General features: G+C 51.5%; 1 protein-coding gene across 5 annotated transcripts in view; it reads right to left on the reverse strand.

The window, feature by feature from the left end:
- Window positions 1-25,985, reverse strand: part of ZFAT (zinc finger and AT-hook domain containing) — a 144,499-nt gene that overhangs the window by 82,314 nt on the left and 36,200 nt on the right. For 4 of the 5 annotated variants that reach the window (XR_010658660.1, XM_065902975.1, XM_065902973.1 and 1 more), the window contains exons 3-5: window positions 20,162-20,398; window positions 5,671-5,859; window positions 3,672-3,822 (exon numbers count right to left, since the gene is read on the reverse strand). Coding sequence is in view for 4 of the 5 variants with exons in the window: in XM_065902975.1 (XP_065759047.1) it covers window positions 3,672-3,822; window positions 5,671-5,859; window positions 20,162-20,398 (577 nt within the window). In the remaining variant the exon portion in view is untranslated. The remainder of the gene's footprint in view (window positions 1-3,671; window positions 3,823-5,670; window positions 5,860-20,161; window positions 20,399-25,985) is intronic. The other variant, XM_065902976.1, reaches the window with a different exon arrangement.

Here is a 25,985-nt window from a genome sequence, read left to right on the forward strand (position 1 = left end):
TCTGCTGGGAATCTATCAAAAGAAAGAATACAAAATTCAAATGAAGGTGCTCACTGTGCCATTTTCACAATAGTTAGGAGTGGAAAGCTGCTTGAAGGTTCCAACATAAGGAACTAATTTGCACATTTTTTTTTCATTCATTCATTTGAAAAAGTGTTCCAGGCACTGGGGACACAATGGGGACAAAAGAAAACACACTCCATGCTCTCGCAGAGTTCACCTTCTAGAGGAAGCACTGGGCCAGTCTGATAACCATATAAATGAGCAAATAGGACCACCAGCTCCCTGCTGTGATGGAAAAAGACAGGATGCTCTGGGAGCCCAGGCCAAGGAGGACTGAGCTGTCCAGGGGACAGGGCAGGCTGCCCTGAGATGGGACATTTGAGCAGGCAGCTGAAGTATAAACAGGAGTTAACCAAGTCGGGGAATGGGAGGGAGAAGGGTGGCATCCAGGAAGAGGAAGAGGTCAAGAGAGGTCAGGGAAACAGAAAGCACCCAGATGGGGGTTCCCTGGAGGTACAGTGGATAAGACTCCCGGCTTCCACTGCAGGAGGCAAGGGTTCCATCGTTAGTTGGGAAACTAAGATCTCAAATTCCACATGATGCAGCTTCAAAAAAAAAAAGACCCAGGAACAGACTTTCAGACAGGAGCGGTGGGGAGGAAGGAGAGGGTGAGATGAATGGAAAGAGAGGCATGGACGCGCATCCACTATTATATGTAAAACAGATAGTCAGTGGAATTTGCTATATGAATCAGGGAGCTCAAACCAGGGCCCTGTAACAACCTAGAGGGGTGGGAAAGGGTGGGCGGGGGGAGGGGAGCTCAAGAGGGAGGGGACATATGTATACCTGTGACTAATTCATGTTGATGTGTAAGTAAGTAAGTGTTGGGTCGCTCAGTCGTGCTTGACTCTGCCACCCCACGAACTGTAGCCCTCCAGTCCTCTCTGTCTGTGGGATTCTCCAAGCAGGAATACTGGAGTGGGTTGCCATTCCCGTCTCCAGAGGATCTTCCTGACCCAGGGATCGAACCCAGGTCTCCTGCATTGCAGGAAGGTTCTTTACCTTTTGAGCTACAGGGAAGTCCATGTGGATTTATGGCAGAAACCAAAGCAATATTCTAAAGCAATTATCCTTCGATTAAAAATAAATAAAAATTTTTAAAAAAGAACCCAGATGGCTCGAGCAGATGCTGGAGCACAGAGAACCAGAGGGAGAGGTGGCTCTATAGGCCTAGTGTGAGGCCTTAAAAGCTACAACCAAAGGGGCATTTTTACAAAAAGCGCACTGGCTGCAGTGTAGAGAGCTGAGTAGGGGGTCACAGGAGAGCCTCATGATATTACCGCATGTCACTACAAGGCATAGTTTGTGAACAATTTGAGTAACAAAGGAAAATAAGTATAATGTGGTTAAGTGCTAAAAGCAGGATACAAAATTGCATATAAAATAAACTCAGTTTTATAAAATATATGGGCTGAGAAAAGGCTCAAAGGAAATAACATTAAATAATATTAATGGTGGTTATCTTAGGGGAGTGAGATTACGACTGACTTTTTTTCCTTACAATTTTCCTGACTTTTGTCATATAAAAAGCCTCTTTCATAACTATTTTATAATTTAGACAATAAAATATTAATAGAATGCTTGACAACAGGAATACAGCCTCCATCTACTGATTAAATATTGAGTATATTTACCTGCAACCAGATGAGCATAGAGTTTTGAAACCCTCCCCAACAGACCTTGAAATATTATGAGGAGTCTACAAATCAAGCTGTGTTGAGACAAGGGTGGTCTTCAAAATTAATTGTATCTCAGTTTCGCCAAAGGAGTCCATATTTTTACAACTTCACTGATACATTCAGTTGCTCACATTTGCAAAAAGAGAGGACTGAGGCTAGAAATTAATGAGGCACCGCAGACGACACGATGTTATAATTTAACAAGACCACTTTCCAAAGATGTGATCATTTTATGCCACCACTAAACTGAGTCAGGTTCTTTTGGACAGTCTCCTGTGTGTTGTTGAGAGGCTCAGAGGCAAAATCACTTGTGTCCAGTCCCAGCAGAGCGGAAGCCTCTGTCTGTCCTAATCTTCCTCCTCACCCACCCCCGCAGTGCCTGGAACACAGCAGGTGTTTGAGCTGTTGAACTGAAGTCCAGCAGAAAGATTTAGGGGCTTCCCAGGTGGCTCAGTGGTCATGAATCCGCCTGCCAATGCAGGAGACGCCAGTTTGGTCCCTGGGTTGGGACAGTCCCCTGGAGAAGGACGTGGCAACCTTCACCACTATTCTTGCCTGAAGAATCCCATGGACAGAGGAGGGATACAGGCCATGGGGTCACAGAGAGTCAGATACAGCTGAAGCGACTGAGCACATGCAGGAGGATCTAGAGCCAACCCAGGACTGTCTGGCACTAAATCTTATGCTCTCATCCAGAACGCTTTCTTCCCCCTTTTCCAGAAACAGGGAACTCCCTGTCTGGCATCTTCCTTGTCTTTCCTCTCAGAGCTCAGGCGATGGGAGTTTGCTGATCCACGTCAGCAGGTATGTACCATGGCCAAGACTGTGACCACGGGGAGGGTGTAGGTGGTCAGGCTAGCTGTGAGGCATCAGTTCACCCAGTGTGTTTGGAGGGCAGTTTTCAATGTAGATTAAAGTTTTAACTCTCATATCCTTTAAGACAGCAATTTCAGGGACTTTCCGGGTGATCCAGTGGCTAAGACGTCAGGGTCCCGATGCAGGGGGCCGGGGTTTGATCCCTGGCCAGGTACCTAGATCCCACATACAGCAACTAAGACCAGCTGCAGTCAAGTGAGTATCTTTTCCAAAAAAAGAGCAAAGTCAATTCTAGCGACTCATCCCAGAAGTCCTGAAGACTCACTGAAACAGCCTTGAGCACAACATTTCCTGCCAAGCAAAAACTGACTCTAGTAAACTAGAGAATCCACACAATAGCAAACGCACTTTAAAAAAATTATCTACTGAAAAGGAAAAAGTCAAACACGGTAAGTTTTTTAAAAAAAGGTTGATAACAGTGCCTTTGGTGTTTTGTGTTAGGAAAAAAATAACAAAATTAAAGTGCTGTAGTTTCGTATATTATGAAAAAATTGTGATGGCCTGTGAACCACGCTGTCTGTAGAGGTGACCTCAACCACAAGAGGTGAGATGGTTACTGCAGCTTCGTGTTACATAGACTCTGGAAGTTTCTACAGGACACCTGTGTTACTTACGAAAATAGGGGGGAAATAAAGATTTTTTTTTCCTTACAAATTGTGCAGCTATAAAAACCAGCAGACTTACAAAGTAAGGTCTTGGTCACACCACTTTTTATTCAGATGAAGCATACCTGGAGTAAAATGCTCCACCTTCATTAAACCAACTGGTGCTGAGTTTCCCAAGCCGGCTGCTCTGCCTCACATCCCACAGAGGCTGCTTGGGCTCGGCCAGCACACCACAAAGCCATCATGGAGGGGCTGGTTCCCACAGAGGCTGCTTGGGCTCGGCCAGCACACCACGAAGCAATCATGGAGAGGCTGGTTCTTACGTTCAAGTTAAGAAACCAGAACGCCTTATCGACAGCTTAGCCAGCACAGTCCTAGTAAGTGCAAATGCTGCTCTCCCATCCTCTGAGGTGGTGGCTGGGATCACACGAAACAGAAGATGCATTACCTGCTGGACTTCATGGGCTGCTCGTAGGCCGTCTGCTGGATGGCGTACTCCTGGTACCCCCTCCGGGGTGCCAGGTCAGCTGCTGTGGCCTCGGGGTCTGCGGCTCCTGTTTCCGGGGGCCCGGCCTCCACTGGCACAATCTTGGTAGCACCTGAGAGGGAGGCACAACTCGGTGAGTAATAAAGAGGCGCCTCGAGGCCCCTGATTCCCACCCCCCGCCCCAGTGCAGGGAGCACAGCCTGGGAAGAGTGTTCCTTCAGCTCACACATGTAACTTGTGTGTGTGTTGGGGTGTGTGTCTGTGTGTGTGTTTCCGGGGAGTTATCCAATAATCCATCAAAACCTTCTTGTGAGATACATTTTCACTTGATCTCTTTATTAAAAGGGCTTCCCTAGTGGCTTAGTTGGTAAAGAATCTGCCTGCAGTGCAGAAGACCTGGGTTCGCTCCCTGAGCCGGGAAGATCTCCTGGTGAAGGAAACGGCAGCCCACTCCAGTATTCTTGTCTGCAAAATCCCAGGGACACGGGAACCAGGCCGGCTACAATCCATGGGGTCACAAAGAGTCGAACACGACTATGTGACTAACTTTCTTTTTTCTTTATTGAAAACCCAAAACACAAGACAGATACACATATACACATATGCTTCCCTGCAAGATTTCATAGCTCCTCATGTGTTAAACTTTGAGTAAGCGTCAAACAGCATCAAGACAGAAAGGAGCAGTGGACTCAATGGTGAGCAGGAATCTCCGCTGTCTGGGATCAGGTCCCAAACAGGACATCAGCCTCCCACCCTCAGGGCCCCTGCGTCCACCCGGTGAAGTGAACGGTCTGGGGTGGAAAACTTCAGAGGTCACCTTTACTTATTCAGGTCTACGATGTGAAATGATCAAAGACGGTTTATACAAGTGTGTGTGCATATGAATAGCAAAGGAAATTAATTATACTTTTCACCACCCCCCCCCACTTACAGAAATCTCAAATACTATCATCCTTTTTTAAGAAACCATTATAGAAACTTTCTCTCGAGATGGCTAAACACAGGAACCTCTCTCCTGGGATTTCCATTTCCTGGAATAACACTTGTCTGAAGGACGGTGAAACCACTCAAGTTGCATAATCTTATGTGGCTTTTTTCTCTACTGAGTACCTCACCCTACAGTGAAGTATTGGGTTGGCCAAAAAGCTAGTTTGGGGTTTTCTGTGACATGTTACGGGATATAAAATATAAATAGTATATGTATATAATATGAAAAGGTATTTATTTAGCATTTTCATTTCAGTTTCTATTAGCATTGAAAACAGATGCTTTAAAAGGCTCTCAGTTCAGTTGCTCAGTTGTGTCCGACTCTTTGCGACCCCATGGACTGCAGCACGCCAGGTTCCAGCTGACCTCAAAATCCTAAACTTGATTTTTTTTAAATTTATTTGACAGCTGTCACCCCAAATGCACAGGGGGGAGAAAAATTATTATACTTTAGCATCTACTATCCTAAACTGCTCTTTGTCTAAGGTATCTTTTCCTGGAGGAGGCCTTTTTAAAAAGGGGTAATATATCCACTGGTTACTTTATGTGAAAAGAAAAGGAGATAGAAGTCTCTAGTACTATAAAATAAATGATGAACCTACTAAAAAAATGCAAAAAAAAAAAAAAAAAAAACTGGAAGAAATTGTGTGGAGGGTTTTGCCACCATCTGCTGTGAGTCATCTTACGCTCCAGCCGGGGCAGGAAGAAGGAGCATGGACATACAGGAGAGGGTCTTGGGGGGGCTGGGGGCCCCAAGGAAAGAACCGCTCTCCAGGGCCACTGCTCCTCTGAATGGCTGCTCACATTCGAGCACAGGCCGTAGGCAGCAGCCGCGGGAGCAGCCCTCGCGCCCTGACCTGTGGACGCGGTCATCCACCTCGGTCCTGGGCCGAGGTAACTCCGCTGAGAGCCCCGCAGCAATCACAGCCCCTGCCCAGAGGTTCCTGCCACCCCCTCCCACCGCCGTGCGCACCTGGAATTGCCTCATGTGCCGTTAACACCACGCTGATGATGGGCTTCTTGGCCCCGGACATCTGCGGGGCCTCCTTTCCCGAGCAGACCTTCTGGATTTTCTCCGCTCTCTGCGTCCGCGGCCTCTTTGGGGCCTTTTCTCGATCGTCTTCCTTATACTTCTTCTCCAGTTCAAGGTCAGATTCATTACCTAAGGAGCAAATACCAGGATGTATAAAATACCCTTTTTATACCAGTGATGGAGTCGGGGAGGGCACAGAACCATTTTTATGGGTAGACAGTAAAGGGGATATACCTGTGTGATAGAAACACCGGTTCCTGGACTTCCCTAGTGGTGCAGTGGATAGGAATCTGCCTGCCCACTGCAGGAGACACGGGTTCAACCCCTGGCCAGGGAAGATTCCACAGGCCTCGGAGCAACTAAGCCCATGCAGCAGACTACTGAGCCTGCACTCCCAGAGCCTGGCGAGAAGCCACATGCTGCAGCTAAAGAACAGCCCCCATTCTCCACTCTAGAGAAAGCACCCAGCAGCCAAGGCCCAGCACAACTGAGGAATCAGTTTATAAAAGAAACACTGATCCCCAGCAAAGCGGCCACGGTATCACTTCGGGGGTCACCTCCGCTTCCTCGGTCTTGCCTCTGACTCAGTGAACACCATTCCCCCGGCACAGGCCCCCACGTGGGCACTGAGGGCCCACTGCGGACATAGCAGGCACGGGCTTCCTTCCTCTCAGGAAGCCCACCAGACCTCAGAGTCATCAGCCAACCAACCACCTGCGGGGAAGACACGGCGGTCTTCTTTACATAGCCTAAGAAGGCATTCACGTGCTCAGCATCCAGGTATTAGGTGCCTTCCGTGTACCAGGCGTGGTGGACACCAAGGCTGACGGGGCACAGACCCAGAGCCCACCCTCAAAAGCCCTGCCGTCTGGTGGGAGAGACGGGTGGGGCAATCCGCTGTGCGCCCACTGAAGCGAGAAGGGGGTCTCGGATGACCGAGGGGATCGACGGAAGATTCTACCCAAGGCATCAGACAAGCCACTCTGGGCAAGCCACCCTTCGGTCAGTGTGAACAGCAAGCATTTCTGAAGCTGGGGACGGGGCTGCAGGGAACAGGGCCGGAGGAGGTGTGGGGGGCGGAGGGCACAGTAGACCGTGGTGTGGGGGCCAGTGGTGGGCTCAGTGCTAAGGAAGGGGGCGTGAAGATGAGGAGGAATGCTTAGCTGGGCACCCTGCGGGGCTAACTTGGTGAAGAAGCTGGCAGGGAGGAACAGAACCAGGGAAGGGAGTGAAATCGAGGGCCTCAAATACCCATAGGATGCGGGGAGCTGTCCTTCGACGAGCGGGGTGGGGGGTGAACGCCAACGCCCGGGGAGACCACGCAGGAGCGTGAGTGAGTGAGGCTGGCCGGGGGGTGGTGGGGACACAGCACAGCTCCGGCCATGGTCAGGGCCGAACCACAGGGCACACACACGCCACGGTACCAACGTATCAACAGTGGGACTCCCCACACTGCTTTGCAGTCATCTGTCTGGAAGCCTCATCCGTGCCGTGACCTCGGGGGGCTTGGGGCTGTGTCTTCTATTTACTGAGCCTGAGGACCTAACCTTACAACACAAGGAAGACCTGCTCTGCGCATGAAGCAATGAACTGATGGGTAGAAATCAGCAACAGACTTCGCCAGAGGAAGAAACGTCTAGCAGTTAGAGCCACGCAGGGCCTCCCAGGTGGCTCAGTGGGTTAAAGAATCCGCCTGCGGTGCAGCAGATGCAGGAGACCCGGGTTCGATCCCCGGGTCGGGAGGATCCCCTGGAGGAGGACATGGCAAGCCACTCCAGCGTTCTTGCCTGGAGAATCCCCACGGACAGAGGAGCCTGGCGGGCTACAGTCCGTGGGGTCACAAAGAATGGGACAGGACTGAAGTGACTGAGCACGCACACAAGCAGAGCCGTCCCAGGAGGGAGGAGTGGCTTCAGAGACACGTTTCTCAGGAGGGTGTCGAGGGGCTTCACACGGCAATCGTGATGCCCTGGGAGAAACTGGACCACACGGCAGCGGGCGGGGTGGGGCATTCAATCAGACAAGCCCTGCATCTCTGGATTCTGAGACCCTCCCGACAGGGCAGTGGGCCTGCAGGAGAAAGACCCGACCCTGCTGGAACCCGAGACAAGTTACCCCGCAGGCTCTGTGGACCCGCTCACTTGTATCTGCAGGACGCTTCCTGCGTGTGGCTCAGAAAGGCCAGGTCCACCCGGGGCCTGGCTCCCCCCCGCCTCCCGTTCCTCTGCCTGTTTGCTCGTTAACAACCCTCTCCTCCATCTGATGAAATACTCATATCAAGTACCACTCTTCTGAAACAGAATTTCTCTAACACCAAGTTCAGCAATGATCCCCTCGTACTTAATAAAACATTCTCTTTGCAAGCTTTTTTTTTTTCCTCTTGTTCTCCTATTTCCAATTTTTCTCAGGGTCCATCTTCAAACAAAACATCATTTCCACACAAAAGAAAGAAATATTTACTTGGAAATTATCCCAGCAGTGCAGAATGTATTTGTTCTTTACCGGCCACAGTTCATTCAGAAGATATGTGCAGAATGCCAGGCCCTATTCTAAGCACTTGGGACACCGCGGGTACAAGACAGGGACCCCTGCCTCCTGGAGTTTACGTGCTGGTGGGAAAAGACAGACAATACAGCTAAAACATAGTGAATCAGTTACATAATATATCAGAAGGTAACTTTAAAATTTCTCATTTTACCTGTACCCAGTGAAACAGCACAGGCATAAACAAGTCTGATTTCTTTTTTTGAAAAGAGAACTGCTTGGGCCTCGGTGGTGGCTCAGTGGTGAAGAATCTGCCTGCCAGTGCAGGAGACACGGGCTTGATTCCTGATCCCCGAAGACCCCACATGCCTCACAGCAACTAAACTCGTGCGCCACAACTGCTGCGCCTGTGCTCCAGAGCCAGTGCTCTGCCACCAGAGAAGCCCCGCGATGCAAAGTCCACGCCCTGCAACTGGAGCGTAGCCCCCACTCGCTGCAGCAAGAGCAAAGCCCTTGCAGCGGTGAAGATCCAGCACAGTCAGAAGGTTCTAACAGAGGTGCTTTTCAGAACACAAGGCGCTTGGGTGAAGCGCCCTCATCTGTCAGACTTCACATGGCACCGCATCACCAACCAAATCCAGTCGCGATCCTCGCTGCACCAGGATGTGCTTTTCAAACATTTTTTTCTTTTTTTTTTAGCAGCAGAACATTTTGAGTGAGTTCTTTAAGCAATTTCAATATACCTGATGAAAAGGTGTGGCTTCTCTGGTTAAAGAGAGTGTGGTCCAGACCAGCCCCCCCCACCACCACCTGATCCTCCCAGCCCTCCAATCCTCAGCCACGAGTGCCTCCAACAGCCCTGGAAACAGCTTTAAAAGGAGTGGATGAGGATGTAGGAGGGATGGTGTTCAATACCTCCTGCAGCAGAGTCACCGCTCTGAGCCGCCGTCGTAGAGTTGTGGAGTGCATGAGCTACACTCCAGCCTCTGCCTTCCAGCTGGACCAGCTCTGAACTCGCTGAACCCAGGGTCTGAACCCACAAAGTGAGTGGCTGTGAGGCTCAGGTCTGGGAAGGTCGCAGAGCTCTCTGTCATGTGGGGAGTCATGCTGTCGACCCCCGACCCTGGCGGCATGTCTGTGGTGGTGACGTCATGCCTGAAGACACACTTGTGCGGCTCGGGGCTGGGCTGGGACCACAGCTTCCGGGGGGTCCCGTCGGGTCTGTGCAAACAGGAGAGGCGCAGGGAAGGCTGCACCCCCAGTCCGGTGTGTTCCGTGGAGTCGTTGATGTTTGGGAAAGATAGTGTTTAATTTCTTGACATCTGTGCATCATTGTTCTTCAACCCCAGCACACTGACCTAATTCTTTATATTTCATCTCCTTTTGAGAAGATGGCGTTTAAAAACTGATGACGCTGCAGTGTGGAAGCAGGAGTTCCCAGAGGGGTGCAGAGACCCCACTCTTATGACAGTGCCCGGGGTCCTCACATGCAGGGAGGTGTCCAGACTTCAGATGGAGGCAGCGCAGCTTCAGGAGCAGAGACTTGGCATAGGCCCCATTTGAAGGGTAATGAGCAAAAAAATCCAGTGTCCCCCGTGTTCTGCAAAGTTCCCACTTGTCCCTCCAGGCTGACCCTCATCTTTCTCCACCAGCTCCTGGAGGCTGACCTGTAATGGGTCACATGGGGCCTCCACTGCTCCTGGCTTCCCACGGGGTTTGGCCGGTGGAGTCGCCAGAAGCTGGGAGGGGGGAGGTTTGGGGGAGAGTGGACGAGTTAGTTCTGGTCACACAGTGAGTTTGGTAGAGTGTAGGGTTCCAAGGAGGTGTTATCCACCTGGGTGGGGGTCTGCAGGCGGGCCTTTTGTGGGTGAGGGCACAAGTGGGCGATGATGAGAGGTTGGGATGGAACAGAAGTGCGCACACACACCCCCCCACCCTCCCTTAACTTGGATGAGCCTGCCTGACTTAACTAAGAAAAACTAAGCTCATCTGAAACAAAAGCTCTCAACTAAGTTCCTTTGAGCTCAGAATCTCCCTGCTCTTCGCTCACCACCCCCTCCTGTCCTAGAGGAGCTTCTCTGGGAGGGAAGTTACTCCACTTGTCAAACCCCACACTCTCAGGATGGAGGGTGGTCGGGGAATCTGTGTCTGTGTTCACCCTCTAACTCCTCCTGGAACCTCTCAGGGTCCCCAGCACGTAATAACATCCAGGCAAGGCGAGCTGACCTGGTAGCGGGCCGACGAAGAGTTAACGGTACGGGCAGTCATACATTTGTAGAAATTAGTTCATGCGCACTCATTTATAATTAACAACAGCGCTAATATTCTAAAGTACCTATTCCAAATTGCCCCAGAACTAATTAAATCTCAGAACACCCCAGAGAGTCAAGTGTTATCAGCCACATTAATAAAAAAAAGCCCAGAAGAGTTGTCAGAACAGCAGACTGATAAGGGATTATACTCTGGGACTCTGCCACCGATTCATTCCAGGCTGCTAATGCAGCAGTTTAACGAACTTATTAGCCCACGATTATTCTATCAAACCTGCTGAATATGCATCCCTCTTGCCTTCCCTCTTGCCCTCGGGCTTTCTCGCATCTTCCTGTCTCTCTGGCTCCCAAGGGGAGGCCAGGTGAGCACTGGCTCTGAGCACCGTGTCCCCACAGAGGGGCCACGATGACCGTGAACACACACACAGCACCAGGCAGCCAGCCTCCTCCTGACCCACACACCCACCGCAGTGAACCAGCCCGCCTTCCCCACCCGATCTCCTGGCACCTGCAGGCTTTTGCAGGAACCGTAGCGAGGTAAATGCCTGTCCCGCTCCCGCCCCTGCTGGCAGCCCTGGATGGGGCGTTCACGGCCCCTGTCTCCAAGTGAGCCCTCCAGGATGTTTCCGCCGCAGTGTGGTCCTACGGTGCCCACCCTGCACCATCATCCTGTATCTATTTGGTCCTCGTCCCTCCGGGCTCAGCTGCTCCAGAGAACAGACTTGTCTTATTTGCTTTGATCCCCAAAGTCTGGCGCAGAGCCCAGCGGCCACAGCACAGGCCCCAGAAGGGGGAGAACAGAGAGGAGAGAGCTGGCCTCCGCAGGGACCTCCCGAGACCTTGGCTCCAGGCGGCTCCTCGGCAGCTGGGAAGCACCAGGCGCGGCAGCGAGTCCAGCTTTAAAGGCCCACAGGCCCTTCCCTGCAGCGCCTCTCAGCAGTCAGGCTGTGATGGTCAAAGAGACTCCTTTTCAAAATGTGGGTCATAACGCATCGCTGCCACTTGTCGGAAGAGCCGTCACTTGGAGCAAAGGCCCGCAGTGTCACCGGCTCCAGCCTCCCGCCACCCACCCCATCACGTCCCTCCAGGCAGGATGCAGGCAGCCCTGGAACCTCTGACAGCACCATGCTACAGGGCTGCCAGCCAGCCTCCAAGATGCTAGACAGGGAAGGCCTCCACTCAGAGTCCCAGCATAGGGCTTCCCTGGCGATCCAGCGGCTCAGATTCCGAGCTTCCAGTGCAGGGGGCGTGGGTTTGACCCCTGGTTGGGGAACTGAGATCCCACATGGCATGGCCAAAACAATTTAAAAATAAAAGTCCCACCAAGCAGGCTTGGTGGGACTTAGTTAGCTCCTCTTCTCCCCTGGCCCCACCCCCTCCATGAAGAAAAGGTCGTGAGTGCCCTCTGGTTCCCCGAGAGTCACGCAAGTCTGCGGCAGACAGCACAGGTGCACAGGGCCAGCTCCGTGTCCCAGGTCTCACGTCAGGACACTCAGGGACCAAAGGGCCCGGGGGTTTAATTCAGGTGACTCTGGGCCAGGACAGGGGGAGGATCGCATCTAAAGATGGCTGGATGCCCAGGACAAAAGCTGGAGCTCGGAAATCAAAGGGACTGGGGTTCGTGTAATTATGAGCTGGCCTTCAGGCAGCTTCCTCCATCTGGCAGAGCTGGATTCTTCATGGAATGAGGAGGGGACAGCCCCACCCCAGCTCCCAGCAGGGGGATGAGAGAGACACTCAGCGCCCTGACTGCAACTGGCACTGGTGTGCGCAGGGGAAGAGGAGGCGTCATCACCACCGGGGCCCTGTGGACCTGGGCCTGGGATTCCGCGGACCTACGGGACACTCTGGACCTACTCGCCTCTGGAATCCTGGAAGCAGGTAAACACCTGCCAGGCTTCGCAGCCCATTCCAACCCAGTCAGTTTATCCAGGGCCTGTCAGGGATCCCGGGAGCTCAAGGCTGTGGATCTCACACTCCATTCCTTCCCAAGACAACTCTGACGATGGAGCCTGATATTAAGTATCTTAATTTTATTCTAAGTCTCAGAAGCTACTGCAGAGAGAATCGTCACATGCAGGTGATTTTCTTCAGGGCAAGCTTACCAGGGCTGCCTGCACTGGGGTGCCATGCCGGTCTCAAGGATGAGAAGGAGCTGGTGGGCTGCCTTAGGGGGTGGAGGGTAGTTTTTTTGAGAAGAGACAGCTCCATGGGACAAGTGGGGGTTAGAAAGCAGACAGTGTCCCATGATAAGGAGGCGATCTCTCCACGAGGGGGAAAGAAGGCTCAGCAGGCATGTGGCATGTCACCATTGCATGTGACACCATTCTGTGAAGGGCGGGCTTATGGGGAGCAAGTCCAGAAGTGTAGTGGCCAGTCCACCGTGCAGAGAGTCCACAGGAGAGAGAAGGCCAGACCAGGAGCAAGGAGGACGGCCAGAGAGGAGACCGCAGGCACCAGAGTCGTGGGGAGCAGGGCACCAGGCCGAGGGGGCCGGCAGGCTGGGGGTGAGCGGGAGGAGGACTCCAGGAGGACTCAGATTCTAGCTCCGAGGACGGCAGAGCACCAGCGAAGGAGGTGAGCGCTCAGAGCAGGTCACATGACACGGCAGAGGCCCCAGGTTCGTTCCTGCTGCCTGTCCAGCCGTCACACGGGCTTCCACTCGGCCTCTGACTCTGCGGGTACTTCTTGCTTCCTTCTACCCCGGTCCTCCCATTTCAGGTTCCTACTGCCTTTCTTTTCACCTGTATCTGAGGCCTGCCTGTGAGTCACCTGACCCGGCAGCAGAGATGCAGGGCAGAATCGAAGAAACATTTAGTGGGCAAAGCCCAGCAAGTGGCTGGACGTGACAGGTGAGGGAGAAGCCTCTGGATGAGACGCCTGGATGGGTGGCCGGTCACCAGGACAGAGGCTGTATGTGGGGGTGGGGGAGGACATTTATAAGGAGCCTCTGGGACCCCAGACCGAGACGCAGGCCTTGAGCTCAGGGCAGGGTCGGGGCAAGGAGGCCACGTGCCGGTCCCCAGACCACAGCTGTGGGCGAACCCACGGAAACGGCAGGAGCCATGCGTGTGCCCCTAGTGAGAGCCACCCGGCATGTCCAGGCCTCGCCCACCGCGGGCACAGCAGGGTCACACGCCGTGAGGTCAGTTCTGGCCAATGAACTGCGGGGGCAGGACGGACGGAGGCCACCTCTGGGCCGACGGTAAGTCTCGTGCCCTCCTACCCGCCGCCCGTGACCAGACACGCTCAGGGCTGATCCCTGGGTGAGCAGAGCCTCCTGAGGGCCTGCGGCAGAACGAGAAGGAAAGCCGGATCTATGAGCCCCCCGCGATGGGGGAGGCTGGCTGAAGGAGCTAATAACCTGGAACACACCAGCAGTACCCGCCACACTGCAGGGCTTCACAGCAGGACCAACCTCACAGGGCAGCGGGAGAGACGGGAGCAAAGTGGGGCAAGCGGAGGCGGGGGGCGTCACAGAGAGTGATCCCAACCGCCCCCAAGGCCCACATTTCCAAGCATGCCTCGGACCACGCACAGCTGCGGGCCACTGCACTCTGCGTTTCTCTGATGAGCAGAGCTGAAGCGAGGGTTCACAAAGCAGTGAGAGGAAGCAGACCAGCCCATTCCACATCTTTTCATGGAGAAAAGGTCACGCTCAGAGGACTGACACCGCTCTGCCTTTCCACCTGCAGATTTCTGAACCCGACTCCCGCAAAGTAGTTTTCAGCCTCCGCAGCTACTGATCAAGTCAGCGCTTTTGCTAACTCAAAGATAGTAGAAGACACTTGAAATACTGTTGTGTGAAATCCTCATGAAGATTGCAGGTGCATCTTAGGTAAGATCTTAGAATAAATGCCTTGTCTTCTTTAGGGAGGATTTAACAAGTATAAGAGCAAATTTTTGCAGCTCTCCTTGCATAAAATGACCCCAGAAATAACAAGCTTAGAAAGGTTCAGAAGTCACTTTTGTAAACTTGACACATTGATTTCTGTAGGCTGCAAAATGTTTTTCAAAAACACCAGCTGTTCCACATAATGGTATTAGGGAGGAAAAAATCTCTTTTCCTGGTTTCTTTTACTATTCAGATGCAGAATGAAATAAATGTTGAATACATAACAAAATTGTTATTTTAACTTGCTATGGTTCAGTGTAGGGAAAAGGCTTATTTTGTTTTCTTCTAATTGTTTTAACAAGCCAAAGAGTCAAGGTCAACTGTTTAAAATGTCACTAAACTGCTCTTTACTGAGCATATATTAAAACAATTACGCAAGAATTTTCCAAATTGTAATATTGTGTTTGGCAAACTGAGGAACGTGGAGCAATCATCACAGGTATGTCAGCTGCTAGGCGGCAGGGCGTTAGGTCATTTCTGCATATTTTAGAGGCTTCAGCAGTGGCCAGAAAGGGAAAAACACTGGGAGCTTCAACCTTTCCATTTGGTATTTGTTAAATTAGAGTCCACTTAGGTCATTCAAATCAATGGACTATGAGGCCATTTTCTATGCAGCTTAGCACTGGAGGAAGCTGATAATCTTATTAGGAAGGACGGTGCCTGTCTGCCGCTGCTGAAGAGACTGCCTAATTAATTACAGAACAGAAAATAAAGGTGGGGACTGCACAGGGTGGAACGTGCCTTTCGCATGAGGTTAGAGAAAAAGCTGAGAGTGGTACGCTGAAATGAACAAAGTCAACATCCACAAAGAAGAAAAGAAGGCTGGTTTTAAGGCGAGAACATGGTGGAGCTGGGCCGTCTGCAGGGGAGAAGCAGGGAGTCAGGGGGTAATACCCAGCCCACCTCCAGGGAGCTGTGCGACTCTTAGAGAACCGTCATTCTGCACCTCAACTTCCTCAAGTATAAAATTATGAAATTGGCTTGAAAAGGGGAGTTTCTAATTCAATTTTAAAAGATCACACACAGTGTGACGCGGCTGGTGTAACATTCTCGACATGACGATCACAGGGTGGGATCAGTGGCTGTGGGGTGGGGGTGGCTGTGAAGTGGAACACGGGGAGCCCTCATGGTGACGGGCAGCCCTGCCTCCTGACTGCCGTGGTGCCTACACAACCCTGCACGTGGATGGATGGTGATGAGTGATGACCTCCGCACACAGTACCTCCCCGTCAGGGTTCCTGATCCTGACACTGTGCTACAGCTCTGCAAGCCGCCGCCGGGGAGAGCAGGGTGAAGGGCCCAAGACTCTCTCTACCATCTTTGCAACGCCCTGTTCTCCCACTAATTGTTTTCAGAATATGAAGTGTTTTACTTTATCAAGGGTTGACTTGGAATCAGACCCTTATTCTCTGTGGACCCTATGATTTGAAATAGTTTATCTGCAAACTGCACTTGATGAAGAACATTCCTTTGCCCGTATTTACTGATCAAATATGTATGACTGTCTTACTTCACAACTTTCACAAAAATACAATTTCCAGAGGGATCAAAAATACAGATAAAGAATGAAACCATATGAATAACAGAGGAATATACAGAAGGTTGTTTTTTATTATTTGGGGTATATAGGTAATGTTCTAAGCTACAATAAGAAGGGCATGGAATTTGACAGTAGTGACAAATGCTGATATTTAAAACTTCAGTAAAATGCAAAAGGAAAGAAAAAGAATGAAAAGATAAATGATAAAACTGGAAAAAATCTTCAAAATATATGGCAATGCAAAAGTGTAGTAAGTAAAGGACATGAGCAAGGAATGCCCCAAATTACACAGAAGACAAAAACCTGAATATCTGCAATGAGATTGTGCACTAGTGACCACGCAGATAAAACTCACAGAACATTAAATTAACCATTTTAGAATGAACAGTCCAGTGGCATTTAGAGCATCCATAATGTTATGTAACCACCACCTTTATCTAGATACAAAATCTTTCCTATCATTTATAATAAAACTCATTAAACAGTTTCTCCCCATCCTTCCCTCTCCTCCAACCCCTTGTAATTACCAACTGTCCTCTGTCTCTATGGATTTATCTGTTCTGAATATACATGGAATCATACAGTATGTGACCTAAAAGATGCCCTATTAGTCTGGGAACTACATTACTAAATATTTACCTAAGATAACAAAGGCACAAGTACAAAATATAATAATAGAATAAAACTGTAGGTTCAAGATTATACACCTGAGTATAGTTTTTTTTGTTTTCTTTTTTTAATCAGGGAGAAAAATTTTAAACAGTATTCAATGTCAATCAACTGGAGACCGATGAAAGAAAACTTAAGGCCCACACACACACACAGTGAAATGCTGTGCGGCCTTTAAAAGTAACGAAAATCTACATTTACTGACTCTTCGGTCAGAAAGCAGAGCATCGCAATCAAAAGCACAGACGCTGCAGCCACACTGTGTGAGTTCAGTGTACAGGCCCAGCCCTCACGGGCTGTGTGATGCTGGCAGACTCCTGACGGCTCTGCCTCGGTTTCCTGTCTATAAAGCGGGGATGATAATGGTGTCTACAGCGCCGCCATGAGAACACATTGAGCGGAGAGTCGTAAAGTACTGAGAACAATATCTGCAACACAGAAAGTGCTACAAAACAGCTTGTTGAAGAAAAAATACCTGACGTGAGAAATTTATCCACTCCATTAACTACATGAAAAAAGAACACAGAACATTATGTATGACCTCAATTTCTGAAAAATGTATGTGAACATACATAGAAGTGAGAAAGGGCTCTCTTCACTCACATACAATGTAATAGAAATTATACCTAAGCAGTGAAATTGTGCACTATTTTCACTTTCTTCTTAGTATTTTTTATATCATTACACGTGTTATAAAAGAAGACAAATGATAACACCCAATTGGTACTTGTGGACACTTCTGGAACCTCAACTGGGGCTGTGCTTTCTAGGAGGGATATTGGCAAAATATAATACACTTTCTGGCTCAGTAGTTCTACTTTCAGGCATTTATCCTATAAAAATAACAAATAATAATCCACACATACACACATATACACATATAGAAATGTACACATGTACATAAGGGACTATTTATAACAACAAAAAAAAATAATAGGAAATAACCTAAATTTCATTAGATGTCCCACGGTGGGCACGAACAACGGAGAACTTATCATATTGCGTGGAAAGATGATGCCACGGAGCTCCAGGAAACACACTCTCTGCGAAGCCTGTGCAGACCCAGGTGAGGAGCCGGCACTCTGCAGTGGGGGGAGACACCACCAGACTGGGTCTCAGGAAGAAACCCCGGGGGCAGCACAGCCTGGGGGCTGGGCGGGAGCGGAGGGGACCCCCACGCACAGGACTGAACCTCTCAGTTACTTCTAGGCCTGAGTCCAGAGGAGGAGGGAACCGGAATGTCTGGCGTCACTGAAGAGGGAAATTCCCTGATCTCTAACCACAGCCATGCAGAAAGCCCAGGGGTCTCCCAGAGGGGGCTGACAGGACAAGCCAGCCATGGGGAGGCACCAAATCAGAACAGATTCTCAACAGGGGCTAGAGCTGGCCCCCCTGACTACGCCGTGACGACCACTAAGGGTCAGTGAAGGAGACGCGGCGGCGGGGTGCATGGGTGAGCGTGTGAGACACACTCAGAGGGCCACGGGTGGGGGGCGCGGTGAGGTGACAGGACGGGGAGCCCCTCCACGACCACGTCCAGTAGGAACAAGCGCGCTGCGAGCCAGCGCCTCGGGTACAGTGCCGTGAGCTCCTGCCCCTCCCTCCCCAGGCCATCTCACTGCTGAATTTCTGCGTGTTTGCCAAAGCACCCGAGGCTCTGAAGCGAGACACTGCTTCCCCCGAAACCACCAGGCTCCCCGCGTCCACTTCCCACACAGCGGGCGCTCAGCTCTGTCTGGGGACGGCTGCCACCCCACTGCCTCATCTCGCCTGCATCCTTGTCTGTTATTTGCAACAGCCCCTGCAGCCTAGTAAGAGTGCATGTGGTCACCCTGAGAGCAGTTCTTTAAAGGAAAGAGCGCTTTGTGACTTCTACAACTGGCAAAGGTGTTGGCAATGAGCCTTGGCCACCAACTCGATGTCTGATGAATCTTAGGTGGTGCCTGTGAGCATGCTAAGTCGTTTCCGATTCTATGCGACCCCATGAACTGTAACCGGCCAGGCTCCTCTGTCCATGGGATTCTCCAGGCAAGCATATGGAGTGGGTTGCCATGCCTTCCTCCAGGGCATCTTCCTGACCCAGGGATCGAACCCCAGCCTTCTGCACTGGCAGACTTCTTTGCCCCTAGCGCCACCTGGGGGGCCCATTAGGTGGTGCATCCCCTCAGTAACGTGCTCAGTTCAGTTCAGTTCAGTTCAGTTGCTCAGTCATATGACTCTTTGCGACCCCATGGACTGCAGCACACCAGGCCTCCCTATCCGTCACCAACTCCCGGAGCCTGCTCAAACTCATGTCCATTAAGTCAGTGATGTCATCCAACCATCTCATCCTCTGTCATCCCCTTCTCCTCCCACCTTCAATCTTTCCCAGCATTAACGTGCTAGGATTTTACAAACCAAGGGCCTTGCACTGTTGGGAGGTGTTTCTAGGACTGAAGAACTGGGGTTCAGAGTCAGACAGTCTGGGTTCAAAGGCCAGGAGGATCCCTTTCTAACTAAAAGACCCTGGATAAACTGCCTCATTTCTGAGTGTCTAAATGCTCTTACCTGTGAAACAGAAGGGACAGCAGGAGCACTGTGCCCATGGGGCTGTGAAGAACAATGACAGCTAACATGTACGGGGAGCTTTTGAAATGGCAGGTGTTCTTCTAAGCACTGTAGGAAGTCCTGTCTCATTGAATCCTCCAAGCAACCAAACTAGCTAGTGTTGTTTTTATTCCCATTTTACAGAGGAAGAAAACAAAGCAGAATAAAGTTAGTAAGTACTGGAGCTGCCATTCAAATCCAGGCAGCCAAAGTCCAAAGCCCACATCCTGAACCAGAACCCATGTGATGTGCGTGTGTGCTCGGTCGCTCAGGAGTGTCCTACTCTTTGCAACTCCATGGACAGTAGCCTACCAGGCTTCTCTGTCCATGGGATTCTGCAGGCAAGAATACTGGAATAGGTTGCCATTTCCACTCCAGGGGTAAAATACTTAGCCTGGTACAAAACAGTAAGAACTTTCTACATTCTTAGACATACTTTGAAAACTTCAAAACTAATGCAAGAATCAAATGAGGACAACAGAGCCCACGGCAGAGGCCCTTGCTGTTTCACTCCTCCCAGACAGTTGTCGAGGAGACTTTCCCGCTCACGCTCACACTCTCTTCAGCCTCTTTTAGAAGCTGCTTCAGAGCCAAAGCCTTGCTAAGTTCTTACCTGAAGACGGCACCTGGTATCCTGTATGTTCTTCAGAGAGCGCCGGCCACAGTCAAGGCCATCAAGGTCACTCACAGGGGCTCGAGCATCCTAACCTCAGCCTCTCTGCTCACAGGGCCCCACAACATGGTTCCAGAACAAGAGAAGCCCCCCACCGCAATGAGAAGCACCCCCTGCACCCCAACTAGAGAGTAGCCCTGCTCTCCGCAGCTAGAGAAAAGCCCGGCAGCAATGCAGACGCAGCACGGCCATAAATAAAGGAGTAAATGAAATTATTTTTAAAATCTTTAAAGAAAAAAAGGGTGCAAATGAGACAGCTGGTTTGAAGAAAGGGGGTGCGGGCCGTCGGCGCTGGCCGCGGGGCGCGCTCTTACCTGCGTCCCCCTCCGCCTCGCCCAGGCTCAGCACGATGATGCAAATGTGCTTGCGGAGCTGGCGCGGGTTGGAGAACTTGCGGCAGCACTTGCTACACTCCAGGCTGCCCCCCTCCTCGGGGGCCCGCAAGCCGTCTGCGCCGGGCAGGGCACTGCGCTCCGCCAGCTCCTCCTCGGGGCTGGGCTTCTTCGTGGACCCCTTGGGCCTGCCTCTCTTCCTCTTCATGACCGAAAATTCTGCGGAGGAAACCAGAGGGCACCGTGGGGTCACAGAGGGCTACAGGGTGGGCCATGCGCTCGGTTTCCAAGCGTGGGAATGTGTCTGCTTCCACGGGGAGCTCACACAGTACAGAATCCACCTGCAGTGCAGGAGGCCTGGGTTCCATCCCCACGTGGCGAAGATCCCCTGGAGAAGGGGATGGCTACCCACCACCCCAGCATTCTTGCCTGGAGAATTCCATGGATGGGGATGCCTGGCTGGGCTACAATCCATGGGGTTGCCAAGAGTCGGACACAACTGAGCGACTAACACTTTCACTTCCCACATTTTATTTAAAAAAGGAAAGCTTGAAGCAGTTCCAGAAATGAGCAGCTGCAAACAATCATTTAGTGCTAACATCTCTGCACCTCTGTGCTATTATACAATCGATTCTGTAACCATGTGATTTAAGAACATTAATTTATCAGAACCTGTGCACTGTACCTCTTCCATAAAGTGGGGAGGGTTTTAAGCTGTGACTGTCAGCTCCAGTTCACAAACCAGGCTCCTTAGAAACCACCATTTCCACTGAAAACTAGTTCTCAGAAACTTGCTAAGGACTGTCTCTGCAAAGGGTTCTTAAAGGCTGCTTAGCTTGTCATGCTCTTAATGAGTTACACAACTATTCCGACTATTTAAGCCATCATAATTATTAGGTCCAAATTGTTCTGATGGAAAAGAGACAAAAATAATTGCAATTTAAAGCCAAAGATTATAGGGCTAGAGACAATATTTTTCAAGTTTCCTGGAGACCGGAGGATTTAAATGACATCATCACAGCTGCTTTGGAGCAAGTTTCAAATCATTGTTCACCTCTTATCTCTTCTTAATGAGCATTCATTTTTACGGCATTCATCTCCAAAGGAAGGTGGGAATTGAGACGGGTGAGCGGGCTGCCGTTGTAGGCAGGGGGAGTGCTGTCTCAGGTGAGTCGACGTGAGGGCTCCCCTGGCTGGCACAGCCTGGCTGCCCTGCCACCTCTGGAGAGCCATCTGTCTGGCCGAGGCATGGCATGTCGGCAGCCAGCCGTCTTTGCATCTGAACATCAGGGCAGAGGAAGGGTCCTAGGTTCGAGCACCATCTTGGGAGAACGGTCATCTGTGCAATTATGATATGTTCGGGGTCCCTCCTGCTCTCCCTGTGGTTCTGCCCAGGAAAGCCTCAGCCACAGTGCCCCCTGCTGTCACCGTGCAGACCCTTTAAGGGGGTCACCTGGGCTCCCAAATCAGACAGGGAAGCCACAGGGGCGGGAGAGGAGGGCAGGAAGGCTCTGCAGGGGAAGCGCAGCGGGACAACGTGAGCTCTGACGGAGGCGCCTGCTCGGACGTGGTGTCCCCAGGAACTCAGAGATCAGGCACCACCGGAATGGGGAGGGGGCGCTGAGAGAGGGGAGCTCTCCCAGGAGCAGGGTTTCCACTGAGCTGCAGGGCCAAGGCAGGTCCACCTTGACCTAGAGCTCCAAGCCAGAGCCTTCCACGGCCGGGGCAACCAGCCTGATGCACTGTCACTGCTTGCCTCCATCTCGCCGGGCTTGCTGGAGATTGGGCTCCCCTGCCAGCCCAGAGATTCCAGCAGGAGGATGACAGCTGTGGGGCCAGGAGGCCCAGCACTGCGGACGGGAGGCTGGGGAGGGAGGTGAGGAGGGGAACGTGCAGCGTAAGGACAAAGCGTTCACCTCAGAGCCGTCAAAACCCCCCTCCTGATTATTCCTTCCAACAGCGGCTTACTGAAGCAGCAGTTAACAGCGGGAGGAGCAGGGTGAGCGGAGAGGCTGTAAACTACCCACCGCACGTCACAGCTGCCGAGCTGGGGACATGTGTTACAGGACGGTTTATGGGAGGGCCGGCCCTGCCCCAGCCCCGTGCCCTGCCCTGCCCTGCCCTGCAGACAGAGGTCCCCCTCTGACGCGTGCTGAGGATGCAGCCGTGCAGTGGAGAGGGGGCTTCATCCGTACAGAGGTCCGGCCTCCGCCCGTGGCCACGCGGGTGACCTCAGGTCTGACCTCTGAACAGTCTGACCTCATGGGGTAGCTGGAGACTGGGGGCCAGTCACGCAGGCGGGCATCATCAAACTCCATAAAAACTCTGGACACCAAGGACGTGAGTGAGTGTCCGTGGCTGGAAATACTCCTAAGTCCTGTTGTATAATATAACCGCAAGAAGACAGAGGCGTCCAGGACACCATGGGGCATGGGGGAGGACCAAAGGCCCCGCGTCTGGGACCCCCTGGGCCCCCAACCTCACCTGCCGTCACCGCCTTTGGCCTGCTCTGACCTGCACCCTTTTTGTTTAGAACTGTCATTCAACTACAGAGCTTTCCTGAGTTCTGTGAGTCATTCTATAAGACTAGTGAACCTGAGGGAGTCCTTTGGGTCCCCCAAATTTGTACCTAACTGGAAAAGTGCGGGTGGCCCTGGGAACCCCAGATTTGCAAGGTGTCAGCAGTCCTTTTCTTTGGTTGCGCTGGGTCTTCATTGCTGCACACTTTTCTCCAGTTGAGGCCAGTATTGGGCCGCACAGGCCTCTCGTGGCGGCGGCTTCTCTCATTGCAGAGCAAGGCTCTAGGCGCGCTGGCTTCAGGAGCTACAGGTCGCGATCTCTACAGCTCGGACTCAGTAGTCGTGGCTCATGGGCTTTACTTGTTCCGTGGCATGTGGAATCTTCCCAGACCAGGGATCGAACCTGCGTCCCCTGCAATGGCAGGCGGATTCCTATTCACTGTACCACCAAGGAAGCCCGGCGTCAGCAGTACTGAGCAGATGCAGAAGCCTTGTGGGAGCCGTGCCCTCCATCTCAGCTTCAGGTTCGGCACTCATCGCGGCAGGGGACAGAGTCCGCTCCATGGAGACATGCAGAGCACGTTGCAGACGCATCACCCACGGGTGCGACCCTCTCCCAGTGCAGTGGGAGTGCAGCCCGGCCGGCCAGACCCGAGAGTGGTCTGTATCCCCCAGCACCTGACCCGGTGTCCCACCCAGCAGGCGCCCCGCAAATCCTTGGTGAATGAACCCAACAGGCAGGGTGCAATCTGCTGTCAAAGAGTAAACATAAAATCGACCCTGAAAGCTTTGGAAAACCTCTAACATGATGGTGACAAAGCTAATCTTACATCTGACCGCATCCATAATTCAGATCCTCAAGACCAATTAGCTAGCTAAAAATGAAATTTTCATAAATGAACTTGGAACAATTTAAGCACCGAAAATGAACTGTTGCCATCAGCTACGCACGCAGTACAAAAGAGCGGAGAATCCTGAAAGCGGGCAAGGGAAACGCGGGCACCTCTACCAGCTCACGCCGTGATGGCATCTCAGTGTGGGAAGCTTCAGCTCCTCGTCCTCCCCCCTGAATCCCTGCATTCAGGTGCCACTGAACGCTGCGGATTTTGCCCCAAAGACGCCTGCTGGCAAACCCCCTCTCGGTGCACCCAGACTCCCGCCCACCAGCTCAGCGGCCGCCTTCCGCTCTGCTCTCTCTCTCGGCCTCCATCCCTTGTCTCACTGCCGCCCCCTTGCTCTGGAGCTTTCCGTGGCTCTTGAGCAGTTTGCCCCACGACTCTCAGACCTGGCTTTTCAGGCCCCTTAGCACATGGTCCAACCCTGCACGTGCACACAAGTGCGCGTGCAAACACACACACCCTCAGCACTGTGCTTGCTCCCTCCCTCCCCCCACCACCCACCCGCTCAGGGCCACGTCCAAGGCCTCCCGAAATACGTGGAGGTGACACCTGTCTCTTTTTAACTTACCTGTACTGCTCCCCCTCTTGCATCCTGATCAGAATCCAACTCCTGTTGCAAATCCTAACCCTTCAGGCCCCGTTCAAATCCCAGTACATCCTCTGTGAGACGGTTCATCCCCCAGGGGCCGTGTGAGGCACACACTTGTACAGACTCCCCCACACTGTTTCCTGACTGTGTTTCCCTTCCCCCACCATCGATCACACACCCTGAGGTGTGAGCTGCCTTTTCATCCTCAAGGCACAGCACACTCTCCATACAAGAAACACATGTTGTCAAAGCTGTGGTTTCCCAGTGGTCCTGTACGGATGTGACCACTGGGCCGTAAAGAAGGCTGAGCACCAAAGAACTGATGCTTTTGAATTGTGCTGTTACAGAAGACGCTTGAGAGTCCCTTGGACTGCAAGGAGATCCAACCGGTCCATCCTAAAGGAGATCAACCCTGAATATTCACTGGATGGACTGATGCTGAAGCTGAAGCTCCAATATTTTGCCCACTTGATGTGAAGAGCCAACTCACTGGAAAAGACCCTGATGCTGGGAAAGATTGAAGACAGGAGGAGAAGGGGGCGACAGAGAATGAGATCGTTAAGTACCACCATCAACTCAATGGATATGAGTCTGAGCAAACTCCAGGAGACTGTGAAGGACAGGGAAGCCTGGTGTGCTGCAGTCCATGGGGTTGAAAAGAGTTGGACACACTGAGCTACTGAACAAAGTCATTTCATAATAGGAAAAGAAGCAGTTAGAAAACAAGTCACTTGCTACGTCCCAAGATTCCACCAGGAAAAAAGAAGTGAGCCATGGTGCACCTTGACTCCATCTCAGATCCAGTCTGGGGATAACTTCCTCACAGTCAGAAAATTACCCTTGCAGATCCAAGGCCCGAACTAGCAAAGGACAGAAAGAGTCAGCTGGAGTTGTTTAAATTTAATCAAAGGACAACGTGAGCATTATGAAAAAAAATCTCGACATTATCAACCATCTAATAACATAAGTCCTTTATTTGTACATCACTCAAGTCTGTGAGGCACTTTCCCAGCTACTATCTTGTTTTATCTTCACAAAAGCCTTGAGATAGATGCAGCAAATGTAACTCCTCAATGGGAGAAGAAATCAAGGACCCAAAGGCGAGGGACTTGGCACATTTTCCAGAACTTGCCGCTGAACTGGGCGAGGCTGGGACCTGGGTTCCTTCTTCCTTGCCCAGGTCTTTCTGCTGAGCCACCTGGCCCTCAGGTCCGCTCTGGAGGCAGTAATGAAACCAAGACCCGCACTGCCGAGAACAGCGGCCAGGAGTTAAGCCGAACTGGTCCAAATCCACCAGCCTCAGCTTCTCTCTTTTTTTAGTAAAGACTGTATATCTTTTAATATTTGACTTTATTTTATTTGACTGTGCCAGATCTTAGCTGCAGCATGTGGAATCTTTAGCTGCGGCATGCGGGATCTAGTTCCCTGACCAGGGATTGAACCCAAGGCCCCCTGCATTGGGAGGGTGGAGTCTTGTCCACTGGACCACCAGGGTGGAAACTGGCCCCCCAGCCACGAAACCGCTATTCTACAAAAAGTCACTATTAAATAAAAAGCAGCCCATTACAATGCCAAGCAGAGCACTTAAGAAGTGAAGGATAAATGGCAACGGTTCCTTATTCCGGCTCCAGTCATATGCTGACTTGGGCCGTCTCTGAAGACACTATTACACTCCCAGCCTGTCCACTGTGAGATCCTGCGATTTCTCAACATACACACACTCTTGTTCATTAAGGCACTTACTTTCTCCTCGATTTCTTCATTTTAAAACATCTCACACACAGAAAAGGCCAGTACAG

Source organism: Muntiacus reevesi, chromosome 12 (genome assembly GCF_963930625.1).
Source record: "Muntiacus reevesi chromosome 12, mMunRee1.1, whole genome shotgun sequence".
Taxonomy (NCBI): Eukaryota; Metazoa; Chordata; class Mammalia; order Artiodactyla; family Cervidae; genus Muntiacus; species Muntiacus reevesi.